Source organism: Thermothelomyces thermophilus, chromosome 2, assembly GCF_000226095.1.
Source record: "Thermothelomyces thermophilus ATCC 42464 chromosome 2, complete sequence".
NCBI lineage: Eukaryota > Fungi > Ascomycota > Sordariomycetes > Sordariales > Chaetomiaceae > Thermothelomyces > Thermothelomyces thermophilus.
The window spans coordinates 2,146,500-2,163,976 of record NC_016473.1 but is presented as its reverse complement, the minus strand read 5'-3'; the positions used below and the strand labels follow the sequence as shown (position 1 = coordinate 2,163,976).

Genomic DNA, 17,477 nt, shown 5'->3' with positions numbered 1-17,477 from the left:
GGAGGGTTTATATATCTCCCATACATTTCTTTTTTTTTCTTTTTCCTTTTTTTTGCAATTTCATGATGCGAATACTACTCGGGAGTCAACCCACTCACCTTGTGTTGCCTCACCATGCCCTGCAAGTCGCCTCCTCGGCTACCTTTCCCGGCTCGTCATCTCGGCAATCTGCGTGAGGGGGCGGGTTCACAACAGCAAGGAGAGTCTTAAACCGAAGAAATTCCGCAAGAAGCCGTTATATACGTACATACATACACACACACGTACATACATACTTGTTCTCTAGCAAAGCGCAGCATCAGTCGCTGCCGTCAGCAAATGCACTCCGTCCGAGAGAAGTCGGTTGGGAAGCGCATCCATAACTCCCAGAATGACAAAAACAAAGGGATTCGAGAGAGATGTTATAGTTCTCATAAGACCCTCTAACCAGTAACCTGTTCCAAAAAAAAAAAAAAATATATATATATATATAAAAAAAAAAGAAACGCTGCGCTGGCCCGCTAGGTCCATGGTTTCACAAACACCAAATCCCGCGGGATACACCAAGGCCGCTAAGCAGGTCGATCGATAACCAACCTCGTCCTTGGCCCCGTCTACACTTTGAATTTCCTCGGATCTAGCTTCTCCACCTCCTCGTCTACCTCGTCGCCAAAGATCATGCCGGCCATCAGATAGCCCGTCCCGGGGCCGTTCTGTATCCCCCAACAGGTGTGCCCCGCCGCGACCCACAAGCCGGGCACCGACGTCGGGCCGATCAGAGGCCCGCGCTGCTCGCCGAAGCGGATGTGCTGCGGCAGGTAGCAGGCCTGGCGGGCCTTGACCGGGGCGGCCGCGAGGGTGGGCGAGATGGTGCCGATGTAGGCGACGAGGTCGTCGCATTGCGACTGGTCCACGGAAACCTCGTCCGCGGTGGCGGGGAGCGGGATCGTCTTGTCGGGTTCGCCTTGAACGATGCGGGAACCGTTAGCGGTCGGTCTATGGGACGACAAGAGATGGAGAAGAGAGAGAGAAAAAAAAAGAAGAAGAAGAAGTCCCGTAGGGTTTCGAGAGGCTCACCGCATGCGTACACCTCGCCGAAAGGGCGGGCGTAGATCTCCGGGTCGACATTCCCCCTGTGGCGCCTCCGCTGGCCCTGGCTCGCGCGGTGTTCGGGGACGTAGTCCGCGGGCAGCTGAATGTCGGTGAAGACGGCATAGGGGCTGACGTCGGCTTCGAAGACGACGCTATGGGCACGCAGCCCTTCCACCCTCGTTCGCGGGACTAGCTTCCCCGTCCATGGCCCCGCGGCCACGATGACATCCGTCACGTCGTCAATGTTGCGTATCTCCCCCGTATCGCGGTCCTCGTAGGCGACGCTGTGCAGCACGCCGGCCGTCTTGGTTTCGCTGATGCGGGTCACCTTCGCTCGCAGGCGGATATCAACTCCTTTCTCCTTTGCTAGGTCGGCCATGGCGTTGGTGAAGTGGAAAGGGTGGACCTGGGCCGTTTCGGTAGCCCCCGGGGAGCCCATTTCCTCGTAGTACTGGACCAGCTTCCCATCGATCCAGTTCAGATCTGGCGGCAAAGGCGAGTCCCGTAGCAAACCGGTCGCCGCGCCGTCCTGTTTTGGGAGCTTCTCCCAGTCCTTGGACTTCTCATCGGATGCTGTGCTCTGTATGGGAAGCCCACCGTCGACGCCATTTTCTGCCGGAGGCGATGGCGGCTTGGGCGCCCTTGCCTCTAGGTCACTCGTTCGGACGACAGCCGCTAAACTCCCACATCCCAGGCGGCGGTAGCCCCATCGTTGTGCGCCATTGTGCTCGGCAGCCAGTTCCTTGTGTAGACGGTATGATAGAGGCACGAGGCAGGTCGGATAAGCCCATAATGCAAGCAGCCCTCCGGCCTTGCCAGAGGCGCCCGCGGCAATCGAGCTGGCTTCAAGAAGGGTTATGGTGTGGAGGGCAGGATTGAATTTGGGATGGCGTGTCAGGTAATAGGCCGTGGTGCATCCGATGATGCCGCCGCCTGCCCGATTCGACCTGCATAAGCCCAATTCCTGTGCCTGACAGGGTTTACTAGTAAGGGGGCTTTTTTGGTCGACGTACCGACAATGACGATGTTCTTCTTTTCGTGTTGCGCATCCATCCTTGCATTTGCACCTGCAAACGTGGACATGGCCCGAGCCGACTTCCGCCAACAAGTCGAACTCGGGTCCAAACCGAGCGATGATTCGTAAGCAAGAAGATCGAGCAGCGGACAAGCAGTCAAAACGGAGATGCGGCGAGCCTCCACCACTAATGCTCCTTTGGTTAAGACCCGGCTTCGCTTTCTCGCGATACACTTTTGATTTCACAGATGACGGTTCAATGAAGGGTAGGTAATCGGCATGCCGGTCGCAACTCGCTTGAGAATCCGCCATGCACACAACGCTGCCCGCTGATGGTGCCGTCATTACGGATTACATACAACGGCCCAAGCTTCTCTTACTGCGGTGCGGGGCACCCGCGGCACCCACACGTGGCGGGGTAGCTCCCGCGGGTGTTTACACTATCTGCCTGCGGCCCAGCTATTTCAACCTGGAGCTTGAATCGTTCCTTTAAGGCAGAGGAGGGATCTAAATACCTACGAGTTCTACCCGTGAGTTCCCTCCAGTGCTTCCCATCTTACATCTGCAAAACCTCAGCGAGCATTGCTCCTTATGCGCTTTTAGACGTGGGATGAGGGGCTGGAACGGTGGGGCTCGCCAAATTGCCCTCGCAGCAACCTCGGCGACGGACCCATTGCTCTGGCGATTCTCAAGAATCGCGTAACAGTACTCCGTAGTGGTTCGAGATCGGACCGCTTTGTCGTCTCATGAACTGTGGTGTTTCGGAATAGAAAGATTACCCGGAATCCCGAGACGGAGACTCCGAGACATGACGAGTGAGCGCCAGGTGTCTTTTGTATGTGCAATTGGACGGGAACGAAACGCAGTGACCCCTTTGGAGGCACAGAGTCTTGGAGGAAGTCCGCGAGGCCAGCCAATGAGAATCGCCCGGTAGTTGCTCGGAATCGGTCTGTATTCAGAAAGCTTGGGCCCGCGGACTCGCCTTCCCACGGTTCCTTCTTAATACGTTCGTGCGACCGTCTTTGCTTTCTCCGACTGATGTTTCCTTCTCCATCTACATCCATCATCCGCCGCCAGCTCGCAGTTTCCGGTCCGTACGTTCGCACATCGAAAGCCGGATTGTCAACAGCGACTGCGTTGTCGATCCTTCGCCGCTCTCAACCGTCGCCTCTGCCTCGCGCCACACCCAAACCCGCAACTGCAGCATTCCCGAAGCAACAGGTTCCGCTCCGCAGATCAATTGCAAACATGGCCTCCGCAACAACCTTTTATGACTTCAAGGTCGCAGACAGTACGTGATATGAAGTTGCCTCTTCCGAGCATATATATATTATCCTAACCCAGCCTTGATGTCGCTTGATGTTGCTTGACGTCACGTACTAACGAAATCATCAGAGAAGGGCGCCGAGGTGTCCCTTGCCGACTACAAGGGCAAGGTCGTCCTCATCGTCAACACAGCCTCCAAGTGCGGTTTTACCCCGCAGTACGCCGGCTTGGAGAAGCTGTGGAAGACGGTGCGCGAGAAGTACCCGGACGACTTCGTCATCCTGGGCTTCCCGTGCAACCAATTCGGCGGGCAGGAACCCGGCACCAACGAGGAGATCCAGGAGTTCTGCCAGCTCAATTACGGCGTCACCTTCCCCATCATGGCCAAGATTGACGTCAACGGTGACAACGCCAGCCCCCTGTTCGAGTGGCTCAAGAATGAGAAGCCCGGCTTGCTGGGGCTGAAGAGGGTCAAGTGGAACTTTGAGAAGTTCCTTGTTGGCAAAGATGGCAGAGTGAAGGGCCGGTGGGCGTCGACCACGAAGCCGGAGTCGTTGGAGGCGACCATTCTGGAGGAGTTGGCGAAGTAAGGTCGCAGAAGAAGACGGAGAAAAGGAAGGGAGGGGGGGTTGGGGACGACGTTGACGTCCGTCTTGACGGAGACGCAAGTTTTCCATTATACCCGAATGTCGCAAAACCATCTTTGTGACTGAATTAATGAATGCGGAGAAACTCGGTCTGTTGTTTTGCTCAAGGAGCTCGAGGCCGAGTGCTGAAGTGACTGCCTATGAGTGTCCTCTGAAGCAGCTCTAAACCGAGCAACATCATCACGTCTAGACCAATCTACCCTGACCAGAGTCGCAGCAATATGGAGCTTGATAATCCAAGAATATTATTACAAGGTATATTCTGACTTGAGGTTTCTGACGCAGGATAATGCTTCTCGAGTGCACCACTGTAGGCGTTTGATGGCTAACAACATGATCTGTGTGCTTTATGGCCTGAGCAAAAGCATGGAGCACGACACCAATCTGTGGCCGCTTGCGTCTGTTCATTTGCCCATCACGGACTTGCAAACAAAAAAAAAAAAAAAAAAAATAACTCCCAACCCTTGACACTGGTGTGTGTCGACATCTACTCATTCTCCTTGAGGGTCAAGCGACCTTATAAGAAATCCAAAGAACCAAGGACTAGCTAGACCTCCAAGGCACCATGCTCAGACATCCAGCGGCCCAAATGGAGACTCTGCTACGCCAGGGTAGGACCTTATGCAGCTCAGAGCGAGCGGTAAGGTCATTAAGCCGCCGCACTTGGTTGCCTAGCATCAGCAAAGCGGAACATCACCTACCGAGTTCTTCCCTCCGCGGCAACTCAATATGCAATACCAACGTTGGCCGTACGTGTGCCATTGCTGGCTACCTTTTTCGATGGCTTCTACCGGGCCTCGACGGCCTGGAAGACGCGTCTGTTACCGAGCTGGCCCCGAAGAACCGCGAAGGGAGCCAGTGTTTGGGACAAACATGATTGAAATGAATAATGCTTGATTCACAGACGGTCTCGCACAGCAGCCCGGTGCTCGTTTCAGTCTCGTGGTCCTCCACACGTTGACTCAACGGCCTGGTAACCTCCCTCCCACTGAAGTCCTCTCATGGACCTTTGCTCTTCCGAGGGGGAGGAAACAGTACCTGACATCTGCACAGAGAGTGACCCTTGTTTCTTTCGGATGGGCCAACCGAAAGTGGGCGTCATGATCTACTCACATGTTGTCCCGTAAGCTGTCGCCGCCATGCGTGCCCCGGGCACCGTAATCTCCTCTGCTTTGAGAGGTGACGGTATGGTGTTGCACTAGTAACATGCCTAGATTGCAGTTGGCTTCCATCGTCATAATTCACACCTGCTGCATGGTCCTGCCCGTACACGCGCCTGGAGATCAATACGGTCATGGCTCAAGCCGTAGCCCAACACATCGCGGGAGGGAACTTATGCTTAACAACGTTGAGGCGGATATAATCGGTGGCCGTATACCAAAGCCCTCCACGTCGGGACTCGCACTCCAGGTGCCCGGATCAAAAACTGAGAAGCGCGAGATACTTTTTTCCCTCATCATTCGCGTACTATCATTCCGGCCGCGCGCCGTGATGCACTCACACCTGCTGGGTGGCCGCTGACTGGGAGCGTGAAGAATTATATATATATACGGACGTATATATGTGGAATTCAGACCGCCCGGAAGAGGGGGGCTTGTAGGTAGCGGATATGTGCTGCAGTGCGCCCCTGCACAACGTAAGCAATAAAGGAGCAATATAACATCGGCTCTTGGATAGGGTACGTGGGAGGCGGGGAACCGCACACATGCCAGCACGTCGGGTTCCCATACCCGGTTTTACCAACCAAACCCTTCCCACTGTGCAAAATCATGTCTCTGCCACGTGAGTTTCTCCGTCACACATGAACCGCCGAAGCGGGAAAGGGGGGGAGAAGAGGGGGGTGGATAGAGAAGGAAAGAAGGGAGGAAGAGAAGAAATAGAGGGAAAGGAACAAAATGGAATGGGTGATCACCCTTCGACAGATCCTGCTGGCTCTCTGTCCGGGGGTACTTGCTTTGCTTCCTGGCTTCGGGAGACGATCATGATCCCGACGAACAAGGAGCGAGGAAGGGCTGAGACACACAAAGCATAACATACGGGCCCGAGAAAGACCGAGTCACGTCCTTGTGCAACGGTTCCGTCTTGACGTCTCCGTAGGGCTACTCGGTGTGCTGCTCATACTAGACAAATGTTGCAGGTCACGAGCGCATCAAATACGTAGTGTCGTGTAGATGGTAAATTCCGACGTTGTAGGGCGGCGCAGGTGAGCGAGTGAGCGATTGATGTGGGGGGAAAGAGAGAGAGGAGGGAGGCGGGACTTCTTTTTTGGCTCTTGCTTGCTTGCCCGGTTTGTTGCTTTCTTGCTTGCTTTTGGGCTTCCCTGTCTTACTTACCCAGCTGCACCTGCGGCGTGGCGTGTGATTCGCAGCCGCAGATCCACGCGCATGCACTCTGTACAGATGGATCAAGTGTTGTAGGATACGAATATACGATACGTATGTACTGTACAGTACATGGAAATTAGGGGATGCCTGGCCCGGCAAGCACTACTACTGTGTATAGGAGGGGTTGCTGGGAACCGGCAACGCGAAAGTGACAGGACGGGGTAACAATACCGAGACGATTGGACGTGGGATTTCGACGCAACTCGGTCCCAGGCAGCTGGGATGGGCGACCTTTCGCCCAACCACAGGCTCAGCATCTACTTGCATGGATGTATGTACTGTACATACCTAGGTACTTTCGTACTTGCAAGTATTTCCCGACGCTTGCGCTCCTCACTCAAAAATTCCATCGGGGCCATCGCCCCAGTTCGTGGCGAGAGATCGACACAATCTCCTGCGCGGAGTCGCGCCGTCCAACGTCGGAGTCGGGCGAATGATGATGAAAGAAAAGGAGGTTTCGGCGGGTAAGCGGCACTGGTAGCGTTGTATGTACATAGTAGCTGCCATCGTCAGGTAGGTACACTAGGTAGGGAGTTACTCGTTTTCGCAGTGTCGACCGCTCTGGCAAAAGCCCCCATGGAGAGTGTTCTTCGAGGCTGGAAAAAAAGATGGTGGATGTTTTGGAGGAACGAGCCGAGTCGGTACGGCGAATGACCTTTGATTCCTCTCGCCATCATCCGTTCTGACTGGTTGAACGACCCGATATGGGCGGCAGCCTTGCGAGATCAGCTGGGTGTGTAACTCTATGGTGTGTGTAATCCCCAAGTTGACTGCCCAGACACCAAGCTTTTGGGCTTGCTCTCGGTGACAGAAAGCGGCATAGGGGAACGCCAAGACGCGGGGAGGCCGTGCACGATAAGTAAGAAATGGGAACTTTCCCGGATACGGTAAGGCGTTGCCAGAGATTGCAACGTTCCATCATCCTTCCCCAACCGTCGGAGCCAGCCGGAGGAACAATGGTTCCCTGATCGCTGATAGTGTACTGATTCGTACCCAACTGGTAGTGCAGTGTACTGAGTAGTGTAGTGTAAGTACAAAGTTCTATCTTCTCACGTGCCCTTGCCTAAACAATTTTCGTACTGAACGTTCCTGTAAATACTACAGTACAAAGTGATAAGTTACGAAGGGGGACATGTTCCTCGCTGGCGCTGCTTTAACAAGAGTGGAGTCGGCCTCGATTGCTCGACTTTCTGGTTGTTCAGAGGATGAAGTATCTGAAATAGATTTTTTTAAGAACATTCCTAGGTGATCCAAATGCGTGTACGGATGATAGACTTCACTTGATATCTGCGGTAATTTGGAATCGTTAGCGAGTGTGAGTGTACTAGAGTACGGATGTCGCTACCAAAAGAACTGGCTCACCGCCTTTGTACACGAACCATCCAAGGTCGCTAAAGTTTTAGAAGGTATTTTTACTAACAATCGGCCACAGTGCCTAGGCTTTAGTGGCTATAGTGCTTTGCCCCACTGTACTTTATGTTGCTTTTAGCGGATTCATTCTGCCGGTCAAATTTGGCGGTGAGCCCGTTCTTTTGGTAGCGACATCCGTACAAAGTAACGTTATGTACAAATCGCGCCTGCTGGCTTCGTAGTAGGAGGGCCCCGTCGGGTGGATGCCTGCTCGAACGGCGCATGCAAGCGAGCGCGAGCGCCAGGATGCGGTCACGGTATCGCGAGTAAGTTCTCTACATAGTACGACGCACTTGTCTACAACAGGAAACCTCGAAGCACGAAAATGATCCGTTCAATACGGACACAGGCTCCTGAAAGTACATACTTGCTTCGCGCATCGCCCGTGGAGTGGCCGAGTCCAGCACGAATGAATGAATCTTCCGGCAGATTTCGGCACCTACAGCCTGCCTTTTCTTTAGGAACAGGGTCGCCCACGGCTCGGGAGGCTTTGTTGTTTCCGGAGCCGAAACTGCAGCTGGCCCGGAGCTGACGAGACAAGGCCAACCAAACAGGTGATGCCGAGGCTTTGGCAAACAGTTAATCTCAGCGCTGCGCAAAAATCACTTCGCCTGGCGCTGGGCAGTCTGACGCAATACCCCCGGCCTTGGGGGGTGTGAGTTAGGCGGAAGCCAAGACGTAGTGCCGCGAGACGGCGTGAGGGAAAAGGGCCGTTTTCTTCAGCCACATCGCAGGTCGAATGTGCCCCGGAGCCCTCAATGTGGTTGCGAAGAAGCTTGTCAACAGCAACTTCCAGGGACCACAGCGCTCAGGACTCGAGCGCAGCCAATGAGAGGCGCACCTACCACCTCGGCCATTGCCCGAACCGGTGTAGCGCTGATTGCAGGGTCAATGGTGGGGGGAAGGACTCGGAAGGCAACAGCGGCCAGTAGCTGCCCACAACCGGATGGCCACCAGCTGGATTGCTCTCGCCGAAAACGCCTACTCTAGCGTCCCTCAGTTTATTTACCATGTACATACATACATACATACATGCACCCTACATAGTGTACAAGTATGTGTCGTGCGGTGTACCCGGCAAAAGTCAGGTACCCAAACGACCGTAAATGGGGCATACTCTACGCCTACTTTACCGGATCGTACGTATTGTATGTACTGTATATACAAGAGCGGTTGGTGCCCCGAGATTCTCGGCAGCGATTCGTCGCCTGGCTCTCAGGGATCGACGTCGAAAGCGAAAGCTGTAAGCGCTTTCTTTATTTAATATGGAGTACGGTTTGAGATCTGTCTCCCGAATCCTTGCCTCTACACCACTGAAGCACGTGAAACCGATGGGCCCTGGTCGGCAAATATCTTCCGTGCGCTGGTGGATTGTCTGGGGCTGCTAAACTTAGTGGGGGAGCCTTGATCCCTAGCGTGTTTGGACGGAGGACGCTAGTTGGTATTCGACAAAGTCGGGAGAGCGACGAGTGTTTCTGGAAGCGATCACAGCACGCTACCGAGACCCCAGGAGATATGCCTGGCTTGCTGCTATCATGCCGATGTTGTGCTCCGCGAGTGTGCACTGAACATACTTTTTTTTTATTGCAGGGTGCATACGAAAAAATGGCCGACTTTTTGTGAAGGGGTGGCGGAAGGTGTGGGTATTCTCACGTTACCCTATTCTCACGTTACCCCGGACTGTTGAACGAGGGTGACCCCCACGATTGTTTTTATGTAGGATCGGACATAACAGCGCCGCAGCGCACACTTGGTTTGTCGAGCCTAGGAAAAACGGGATCAGGTGCAGCGCAGTGGCCACCCGTGCTTATCTGCGGTTCTGGTTGGAACTTTACCGAACAAATCCTACCAACTTCTATGTGCGCTCCACGACGGTCGTCGGGCGTTCTATAGTGACCACAATCTCTCGCTCCGTACGGAATGCATGGTTCCCTAGTATACTGAATTCTGCGTACTAACGTAAAAAAACTTAGCGTAGCTCGAACCAGGTGAAATTCCGACAAAAGAGAGACACTAAAAACGTGGTTTTATGCTAAAGCGGTCATCCAATCGTAACGGCCAAAGGTTTTCCGAACGCGCGAGCGAAGGATCCATTATGGATATCGAACGTGGAGAAGCTTTCTTTGACTGGTCAGGCATTGGTCAGCGGCGTTCCGAGACCATGTATGTATGTACGACGAGCAACAAACTTCCTGTGGAGACGGAAAACCCAGAGGCGGCCCAACGTTCTTTTGACATCTTGGAACAATTGACAAGAGGCTCACTCGGTCCCGGCTGGGTTCGCGGAGAGGCGTTCGAAGGCATATTTGGCCACCAAACAGACCCAGAAATACCGGAAGTACTTGATGGAGCCGCACCGAACAAACCATCCAGGCGTCCAGTGCGTCATACATGACCAGTTGGGGAGGGTAGAGGCCCCTATGGGACTCGTCCCTAGAACGCAATGATGTAAAGCACATATACGTTCAAAAAACGTTTTGCAAACCGTGGTACGACCTGACTAAAACTTCCCTCCTAGCGGTTGGCCGTTTGTGAGATGAGTTTGTGTACCGGATGGTTCGGGTATGGCTTCTCGAGGAGACTACCATTTACCTGGTGTTCCGTTACCTAGGTAAAGCTTAGCGAGCATGTACTGTGTATGTAGAAACGCCCGGCAGCCTCGGTGGGCTTCGGGGGTTTCGGCGCGGTATCTCGCGAGTGTTCGCCGTGGCAATCTGTTGACTACATTACAATACGCTAGCGCTGATGAACGATCCCGCGCTCTGGCTTGGGCAATTGATAAGCAAGGGGGAACCTGTTCCAGTGGCCGATTGGCGGCAAAAGCCGCAGCCAGTCCCGCTCCTGGCATTTTTTCGCGAGCTTGTTGTACCGAGCATCGGCCCGCAATCGCTGCGACTATAGTAGGCAGCCCACAGATTCCCGTCGGCGGTCCCCGAGTCCACTATGAACTTTGCAGCGCACATGCTCGTCTTATCAGGTTGGTTATTTTCGTCGAGTCCCTTCCCTTCCCCGGGGCCAGGTGGCGTGCGTGTCAAAAGGTGAGCAATCAGTGAATCCCTGCAGAAACCAGGCCCACTCAGATCTGTCAGGAAGCAAAGTCATCCGGCTCGCTGGCTCTAAGTTGTGCTTCCTCGTGTTGCGCGCCGACTGTGCACGCAGTTGCATGCTTCCAAGATCCAGTAGCGCAATTCAAACATACTCTACGGTCACCTTACAAGAAATAGCTGGTGGAAAACAACGGCATGGAGGTTAGTGTAATGTCGCCGTCTCGCGTGTTTCCGTTGCGTTGTCCCAAGTGGAGCCTCCGAACAGGATGCCCACGAGTTCGAGCATGCTTCTTACATTTGTCTCAAATCCGCACACTGGAGCGGCCACGGCCTGTCCTGGCGCTAAAACAGGCCCGCGACCGGCCTCATAAAGGCGTGCTCGAGAATCTCGGTCATCACCGACGTGCTAAGCAGACTCGTGGTGTTAATCTGTTCGAGATGGAAGTCAATGACGCCAGTGATACGAGGTACCCATCCATGTGCTCGTTGTTTGTTGTTCCCATGGGCGCAACCGTCTGATAACTGCCATGCTTTTTGATGGAGCCCGCTGTGGGCCGGTGCTAACCCACCTCAAATCTCAGCGGGCATCAACTGCCGTGCCGACATCGCAAATAGCGCGTAGTCGAGGTTTTTGCAGGAGGGCGTTGTGGAATAACTGTCGTAGACGACGTCTCGGGACCTGTGAGCTATCAAAATCCTTACCGCGACCACGTCCCTGTTGCCTAGCGAAAAGGCAGAACAGCGATGTTACAGCCGTCTCCGACTGAACATTTACAGGTTCAGGAAAACCTGGAAAGAATGGTCTGGCCGAGATCTGATTGGAGAGGGCCGATGGAAATCGCAATTGGCCTACGGTGAGGATTCGTCCAATTATCTACCTCAACCTACTAGTACCTTACGCAGGTTGTATGTATTGTAGTCCGTACATACTGCGTAAAGTAACCTGTTAAGTAGCCCGTACTGTAGGTTCCTCGGAGTGGCTACCTGATCTTTGTTCCCCAGTTTTCGCCCAGCCTCATCGAGGTAGGAGCAACTCAGGGAATCGACCCTGCCGATTCCTCATCGCAAATCGCGAATGTGTGGCTGCCTGAGTTTCGCAGCCCCCACTAGCCATACAGAGTAGTGTAGATCGCCTTGACAAGGAAAACTCAGGTCGAAAGCGCTTTGGGTGATGGAATCCGTTTCGCTGCGAAAGTTGCTGCTCTCCTCTCGGACCCGGTCCCGTGCGATCACGAACCTTGCACATGCAGCTCATGGTCTCTCGCCTGCTGCTGGCAAGGATAACGTTGTTTCTCGATGGAATATTCTCAAACGAACCGCAAGTTAATATTTTTTTCGGCAACTACACCACACCGCACACGACTTGCAGCACGGAGCAAGCTACACTAGTGCTTTATTACAGTCGGAGTACGTCCGTACATACTGCGGAGTGGGATCGCGTCCCAAGTAGTGTGAAGTAGGGGGGAATGCTGCTGGTCCCGGAAGCCGGCAGCCTCCGCTGGTTGCTCCCCAGTTCGTCCTGGAAGCGATCCGGCCTCTCATACGCTACGTGGTATCTCATCCCGCGCGCTCAACGCTACTTCGAGATATGTTGCTGCCACCCTGCTGCAGTTTTGAAGTCTGTCTATCATCACCCTGAATGAGGAGGTGCTTGTCTGCTGGGAATCGGTCGCAGAACGGCACCGTCCCGCCCCTGGCGCCATCCGCCCCCCGGTCGAGCGACCAGGGTCTGGGTTCACTAAAGGGCGTGGGCCTTGACAGCCCTTGTCCATCCCTGGCCTCTCTGCACACCCCCATCACCTGCCGCCGTCCAATTCCCGATGCTGAGCCAGTTGCACCACTGCAGTGCTGCCTCCACGCTTGGAGGGGGAGGGGGGCGCGCTAGCGTGCAACTACACTACTGGAGTGTATGTATGTACTGTCGTGTGCCGAGGAAGAAGATGGATGTACCCCAAGGTACACCAGGTACCTCACCTTGACAGGGCAGCGGCGGCGGAAAGGGGAGGGGGGCTGGCTTGGGCTGGGACCAGACATGGGCCTGCCCACACAAGAGCGCCTGCCGCTTTGCTGGGCCCTGGGAACCACCGCCGCCATTTCGATTAAAAAAACAAGCCCTCCAACCCAGCGACCCTGTTGCTGACATTTCTTTACTCCCCCTCGCCCCGCAGGTCCATTGTTGCTTACTCTTCGTGTTATGGACCCCGAGTCTTCCCATCTCACCCTGTATTTACCCTTACCCACACGAGCTCTCAGCTGTCCCTTGGAGGCCAGAAGCTGTTTCGGATAGTGTTTGCTTTGTCGCCCCGTGGCCTTGGACCTGCCCTTTCTTCCATCGAAGCCGGAGCGAGAAAGGAGGTACTGGGAAAAGAGCGAGGAGAAAAAAGAGAATTAATAGAAGGTATAGAAAGGAAGAGGAATTTGAGGGTTTGCACTCTGCGGAAGAAGATAGGAGAGGGACGACGAAGGATTTTTCAACCGCCGGTTTCCACGAGGGCGCTCGCCATGACAGCCCCGATCAACACGCCGGCGCCCCCGGCGGCCAAGGATGCCGCCTCGGCCAGGAAACGAAGGAGACGGGCCCCGGCCGGCGGTGCCGCAGACGACTGCTTCACCTGCGCCAAGCGGAACGTGAAGTGCGACAGGAGGAGGCCTTACTGCTCGCAGTGTCTGGAGATTGGCAACGACTGCTCCGGCTACAAGACGCAACTGACATGGGGCGTTGGCGTGGCCAGCCGGGGCAAGCTGCGCGGCTTGTCGCTGCCCATCGCAAAGGCGCCGCCCGTGAGCTCAGCCAAGACCGTCAAGTCGCCAACGACGACGACGACGACGGCGCCACGAGCCCGGACCGGCTCTGTCGCCTCGACGGGACAGTGGCCGCAGGAGCAGGATGACCGGTCAGCCCGGGAGGAGGTGGAAGTGAAGATGGAGATGGACCACAGGCGGAACCCCTCCGCGTCGCTGACGACGCCTCAATTCCCTCCTCCCCCTTACGACATGTCGCACCTGTCCCCGACCGAGACGGCCCCGCCCGGCTGGACGCACATCCCCTTCTCATCGAGCATCCCGACCAACGACGCGTCGAGGTTTCCGCCTAGGCAGATTCACATTCCTGTCTCGTCGCCCGGGGACATGATGCAGCGAGAGCTGATCCAGACGCCAATCGACTCGATGAGTGACGTGGACTACATGTCCCCCCTCGGCCACTCGTTCCCGAGGGAGGAGGTGCCAACCTTCATCCACAGCCCGATCGTCTATGAGAGCTTTCCCAGCCACGCCTCGCCCGGTCCCCAAAGCCCGGTTGCCGCGATGATGATCGAACATTCGCGCGCACCGGCTCCATGCCCCAGTCTTGTTTACGCGCCGTCCGAGCCCGCCTCAAGCCTGCACTCACAGCTCTCCCATGTCGACAGCATGGAAGCGCAGCTGAGTCGCAAGATGCCTCAGGACTGCGACGTCTTGGGTGAGTAGTAACCGTGCACACACAAACACTCCCATTTTTTTTCTCGTATAACGACGTCTTTTAACAGCTCCCCAAAGTTCCCGGAACCCCAGACTTGGAATCGTACAGCTCGAGCGCGCAATCGCATGGCCCTTACTGGACGTCATCAAGCGTGGACGAGGAGTCCGTGTCGCATAGCGTCCCGGACAGAACGCCAGCGCCTTGGCCCGGGTCATTCCCCTCGCAGTCGCCCTCGCCGGTCCTGCAGGTCAGCCCGGATCTCATCACCAAGATGCCCTTCTTCATGGACTACTACGAGAAGACCATGTGCCCCAGCATGGTATTCATTGACGGGCCCCATAACCCGTTCAGGGAACAGATCCTCCGGCTCGGCACCAGCAGCCGGAGCCTGCAGCACGCCATCTGCGCGCTCGCAGCGTGCAATCTGAGGATGAAGAGGAGGCTGAGTCGCGGTCACCACGGCAGGGATGTTGGGGAGAGGCAGCTAGACAGGACGAGCCCAATCGACGGCAGCTCCGACGGGCAGCCGATGGACCAGTCCCTCGCCGAGGAATACCAGCACCGGAACCTGGCCGTCCGCCTGCTGAACGAGCAGCTCAACGACGCCGAGAAGTCGATACACGACTCTGTCCTCGCCACCATCTTGTTGTTGTGCCACTACCGGATGGCCGAGTCGGGCGTGGCCAAGTTCCACACGCAGTTTGCGGGCGTCAAGAAGATCCTAAGCTTACGGAGGATGTCGCCCTATCCCGCATCGAGGGATTCGGCCTGGATGGAGGCCTTATTCACGTATTTCGACGCGATATCCGCGAGCGTCAACGACAGGGAACCGCAACTCACCACCACATTCTACGGCGTCCCCCCAGACACGCAATTGCTGCCCCCCGGGGCCGAGAACCTTGTCGGCTGCGACCGGGAGCTGTTTAAGACCATCAGCAAGCTCGGCCGGCTCAACCTCCTATCTCAACACCGCCCAGTACAGCCCCTTTATAGTCCTTCCTCATTACCTCGGGTCGCCGGCTCTCGGTCAGCGTCTCCCCTCGGCGCCCCCTTCAAGCCCCCCCCTCCGCCGCAGCTCAACGGCTCCGACCATCACCATCACCACAACCACCTTCAGCCTCACGGCATGTTGGGGGGGCTGCCTCACCCGATCAACAGCAGCGTCCGGTTCGACGGTCCTCCTCACGGCTTCGGCGGGGCGCCGAATCACCTCGAAGACGACGACCTACTGAGCCCCGGACACCTCCAGGCCGCGACCACCCCTTACGACGACCCGCGCAGCATGTTCTGGCGCGAGTGGAAGGAGGCCCGACAGGCGCTCCAGAGTTGGGAGTTCGACGCGGCGCGGGTGCGCGCCTCACTGGCGGCGGCCATGTCGCCGGCGTCGGACCCGTCGTCGGGGGGACCCGTCTCGGTGTCGGCGACGACGCTACAGCAGCAGGCGCCAACAAACGGGCAGGTGCGCGACCTGGGTTCGCTCAGCGAGGCCTTCCGCTACGCCGCCCTGCTCTACACGGAGCGGCTGGCCAGCCCCAACGTGCCCTCGGACCACAACAACTTCCGCAACCTGGTCAGCCAGGTCGTCTACTACGCCACCAGCCTCGAGGCCGGCAGCGCGGCCGAGAAGTTCCTCCTCTGGCCGCTCTTCGTCGCCGGCAGCGAGTGCGTCAACGAGCTCCAGCAGGGCATCGTCCGGGCCAAGTGCAGAGAGATCATGGCCCGCAGCGGCTACATGAACAACATGGCTGCCCTCGAGGTTCTCGAGCGCCTGTGGGCCGGCGAAGGGGACGCCGTGCGGAACCCGCACCACCACAACCAGCACCCGTACTCCCAGCACCAAGGCGGCGGCCTGTGCGGCAAGGGCAAGGGCGGGCCCTTCAACTGGGCCAAGTGTATCGGCGGTCCCGGGGTCGAGGTAGAGTGGATTATGTTTTGATGATGACGATGATCATGATGATGGAACGGGGTGGGAATTGGGGGGGGGGTTGTTTGAAGGAAGAGAGGGTGGGCAGGTCACGGCACGATGAAGAGAAAGAGGATCATAAACCAGTATACAGATGGTGAGGGGGATACACGGCGTAGTCTGGCAGGCGGCATATACATGAGGTACGTTGGAGCATAATGATGGGTTGGGGCAGCGGGCTGGTGGTGGTTTGACGCGTTACCGGTGGTCTTGGTCTGTCTGTGGTTTCTATTCTTTTTTCTTTTCTGTTCTTCTTTAAAGAGCTGGAGCAGGTTCTCTCCCGGTGTGCGCTCCGTTCAAGCTACGGCAGAGCGTCCATGGCGGTCTTGATTATTTCCTTTCACTTTGTACCAAGTCTGCATACCCGGAACCCTTTTTTTTCCCTTATTCATTTTTGGGACGGTGCATCCATCTGGCGCGGAGCGGAGGTAGTGATCGATTTTGGTCAGTTCATAGCAAGTACAGTTAGTTAGGTACCCAGGTAGAAAGGCTCCTTGAGCGAACATGGTGAAACAAAGAGTCCACGGTTTGGGGCATCTTTCGAGTCCAGTTGCCACGCCTGCTCTGTTTGCTCTGCTTGCTCGCTTGCTCTCTCGCCGTGATAGAGGACCGACACTAGTCGCATCTATAGTCGCATCTTGAATTCATGCACTTGCCCAACCGACAAAGCACCAAGTGGGACCGATCGCATCTTGCCGTCTCCTGATGTTATTTTATTTTTCTCTCGTTTTTTTTTCTTTTCTATCCCGGATGTAGCTCAGGTACCTGTCGAGTACCGCTGCCAGGAACAATTCCGTCCTCCGAGGGAGCGATCCGGCCAATCTAGCCTGGGATGGAAAGGTTTCGTGGGGGGCAGCAAGCTGATATCGGCATTAGACGCAAAAAAACGCCGCTGGCGCAATCCAGGCCGCCCATCACGCATGGCGAGCTTCCCGAAACGCGATTTTTCGCCGTTATCTCCTCCCCTGTCCGCAGCAGACACACACCCCTCCCCCCCGCCCAATCTCTTTGGACCAAATGAATAGATAACCTGGTTGATATCGAGCTTCTGCAGCGCCTGGCGCCAGCATCGGCGGGACTAACCGAGGAGCGGGATATCCGCTCGCGGAGAGGATAGCTTCTCTCCTACCGCAATACTAGCAATAGCAATACTAAGTTGTCATGCATGAGTAGGTATCCAGTCAGGCACCTACCCCGTCCATACCTCCCTTAGC

At 55.9% G+C, this 17,477-nt stretch overlaps 3 protein-coding genes across 3 annotated transcripts; 2 read left to right on the top strand and 1 right to left on the bottom strand.

Moving 5' to 3' along the window:
* Positions 1-485: 485 nt before the first annotated feature.
* Positions 486-2,394, bottom strand: MYCTH_2301103 (uncharacterized protein). Its single transcript, XM_003661525.1, has 3 exons — positions 2,085-2,394; positions 1,057-2,004; positions 486-943 (listed from the first exon to the last, which is right to left on the bottom strand). The coding sequence occupies exons 1-3, from the start codon at positions 2,122-2,124 to the stop codon at positions 594-596; spliced, it is 1,338 nt and encodes a 445-aa protein (XP_003661573.1). The 5' UTR covers positions 2,125-2,394; the 3' UTR covers positions 486-593.
* Positions 2,395-2,954: 560 nt separating this feature from the next.
* On the top strand, positions 2,955-4,255 carry MYCTH_2301102 (uncharacterized protein). Its single transcript, XM_003661524.1, has 2 exons — positions 2,955-3,377; positions 3,482-4,255. Exons 1-2 carry the CDS (start codon positions 3,335-3,337, stop codon positions 3,940-3,942), a joined length of 504 nt encoding a protein of 167 aa, XP_003661572.1. The 5' UTR covers positions 2,955-3,334; the 3' UTR covers positions 3,943-4,255.
* Positions 4,256-13,199: 8,944 nt separating this feature from the next.
* MYCTH_2301100 (uncharacterized protein) lies at positions 13,200-16,275 on the top strand. Its single transcript, XM_003661523.1, has 2 exons — positions 13,200-14,300; positions 14,378-16,275. The coding sequence occupies exons 1-2, from the start codon at positions 13,343-13,345 to the stop codon at positions 16,234-16,236; spliced, it is 2,817 nt and encodes a 938-aa protein (XP_003661571.1). The 5' UTR covers positions 13,200-13,342; the 3' UTR covers positions 16,237-16,275.
* The last annotated feature ends 1,202 nt before the right edge of the window (positions 16,276-17,477 follow it).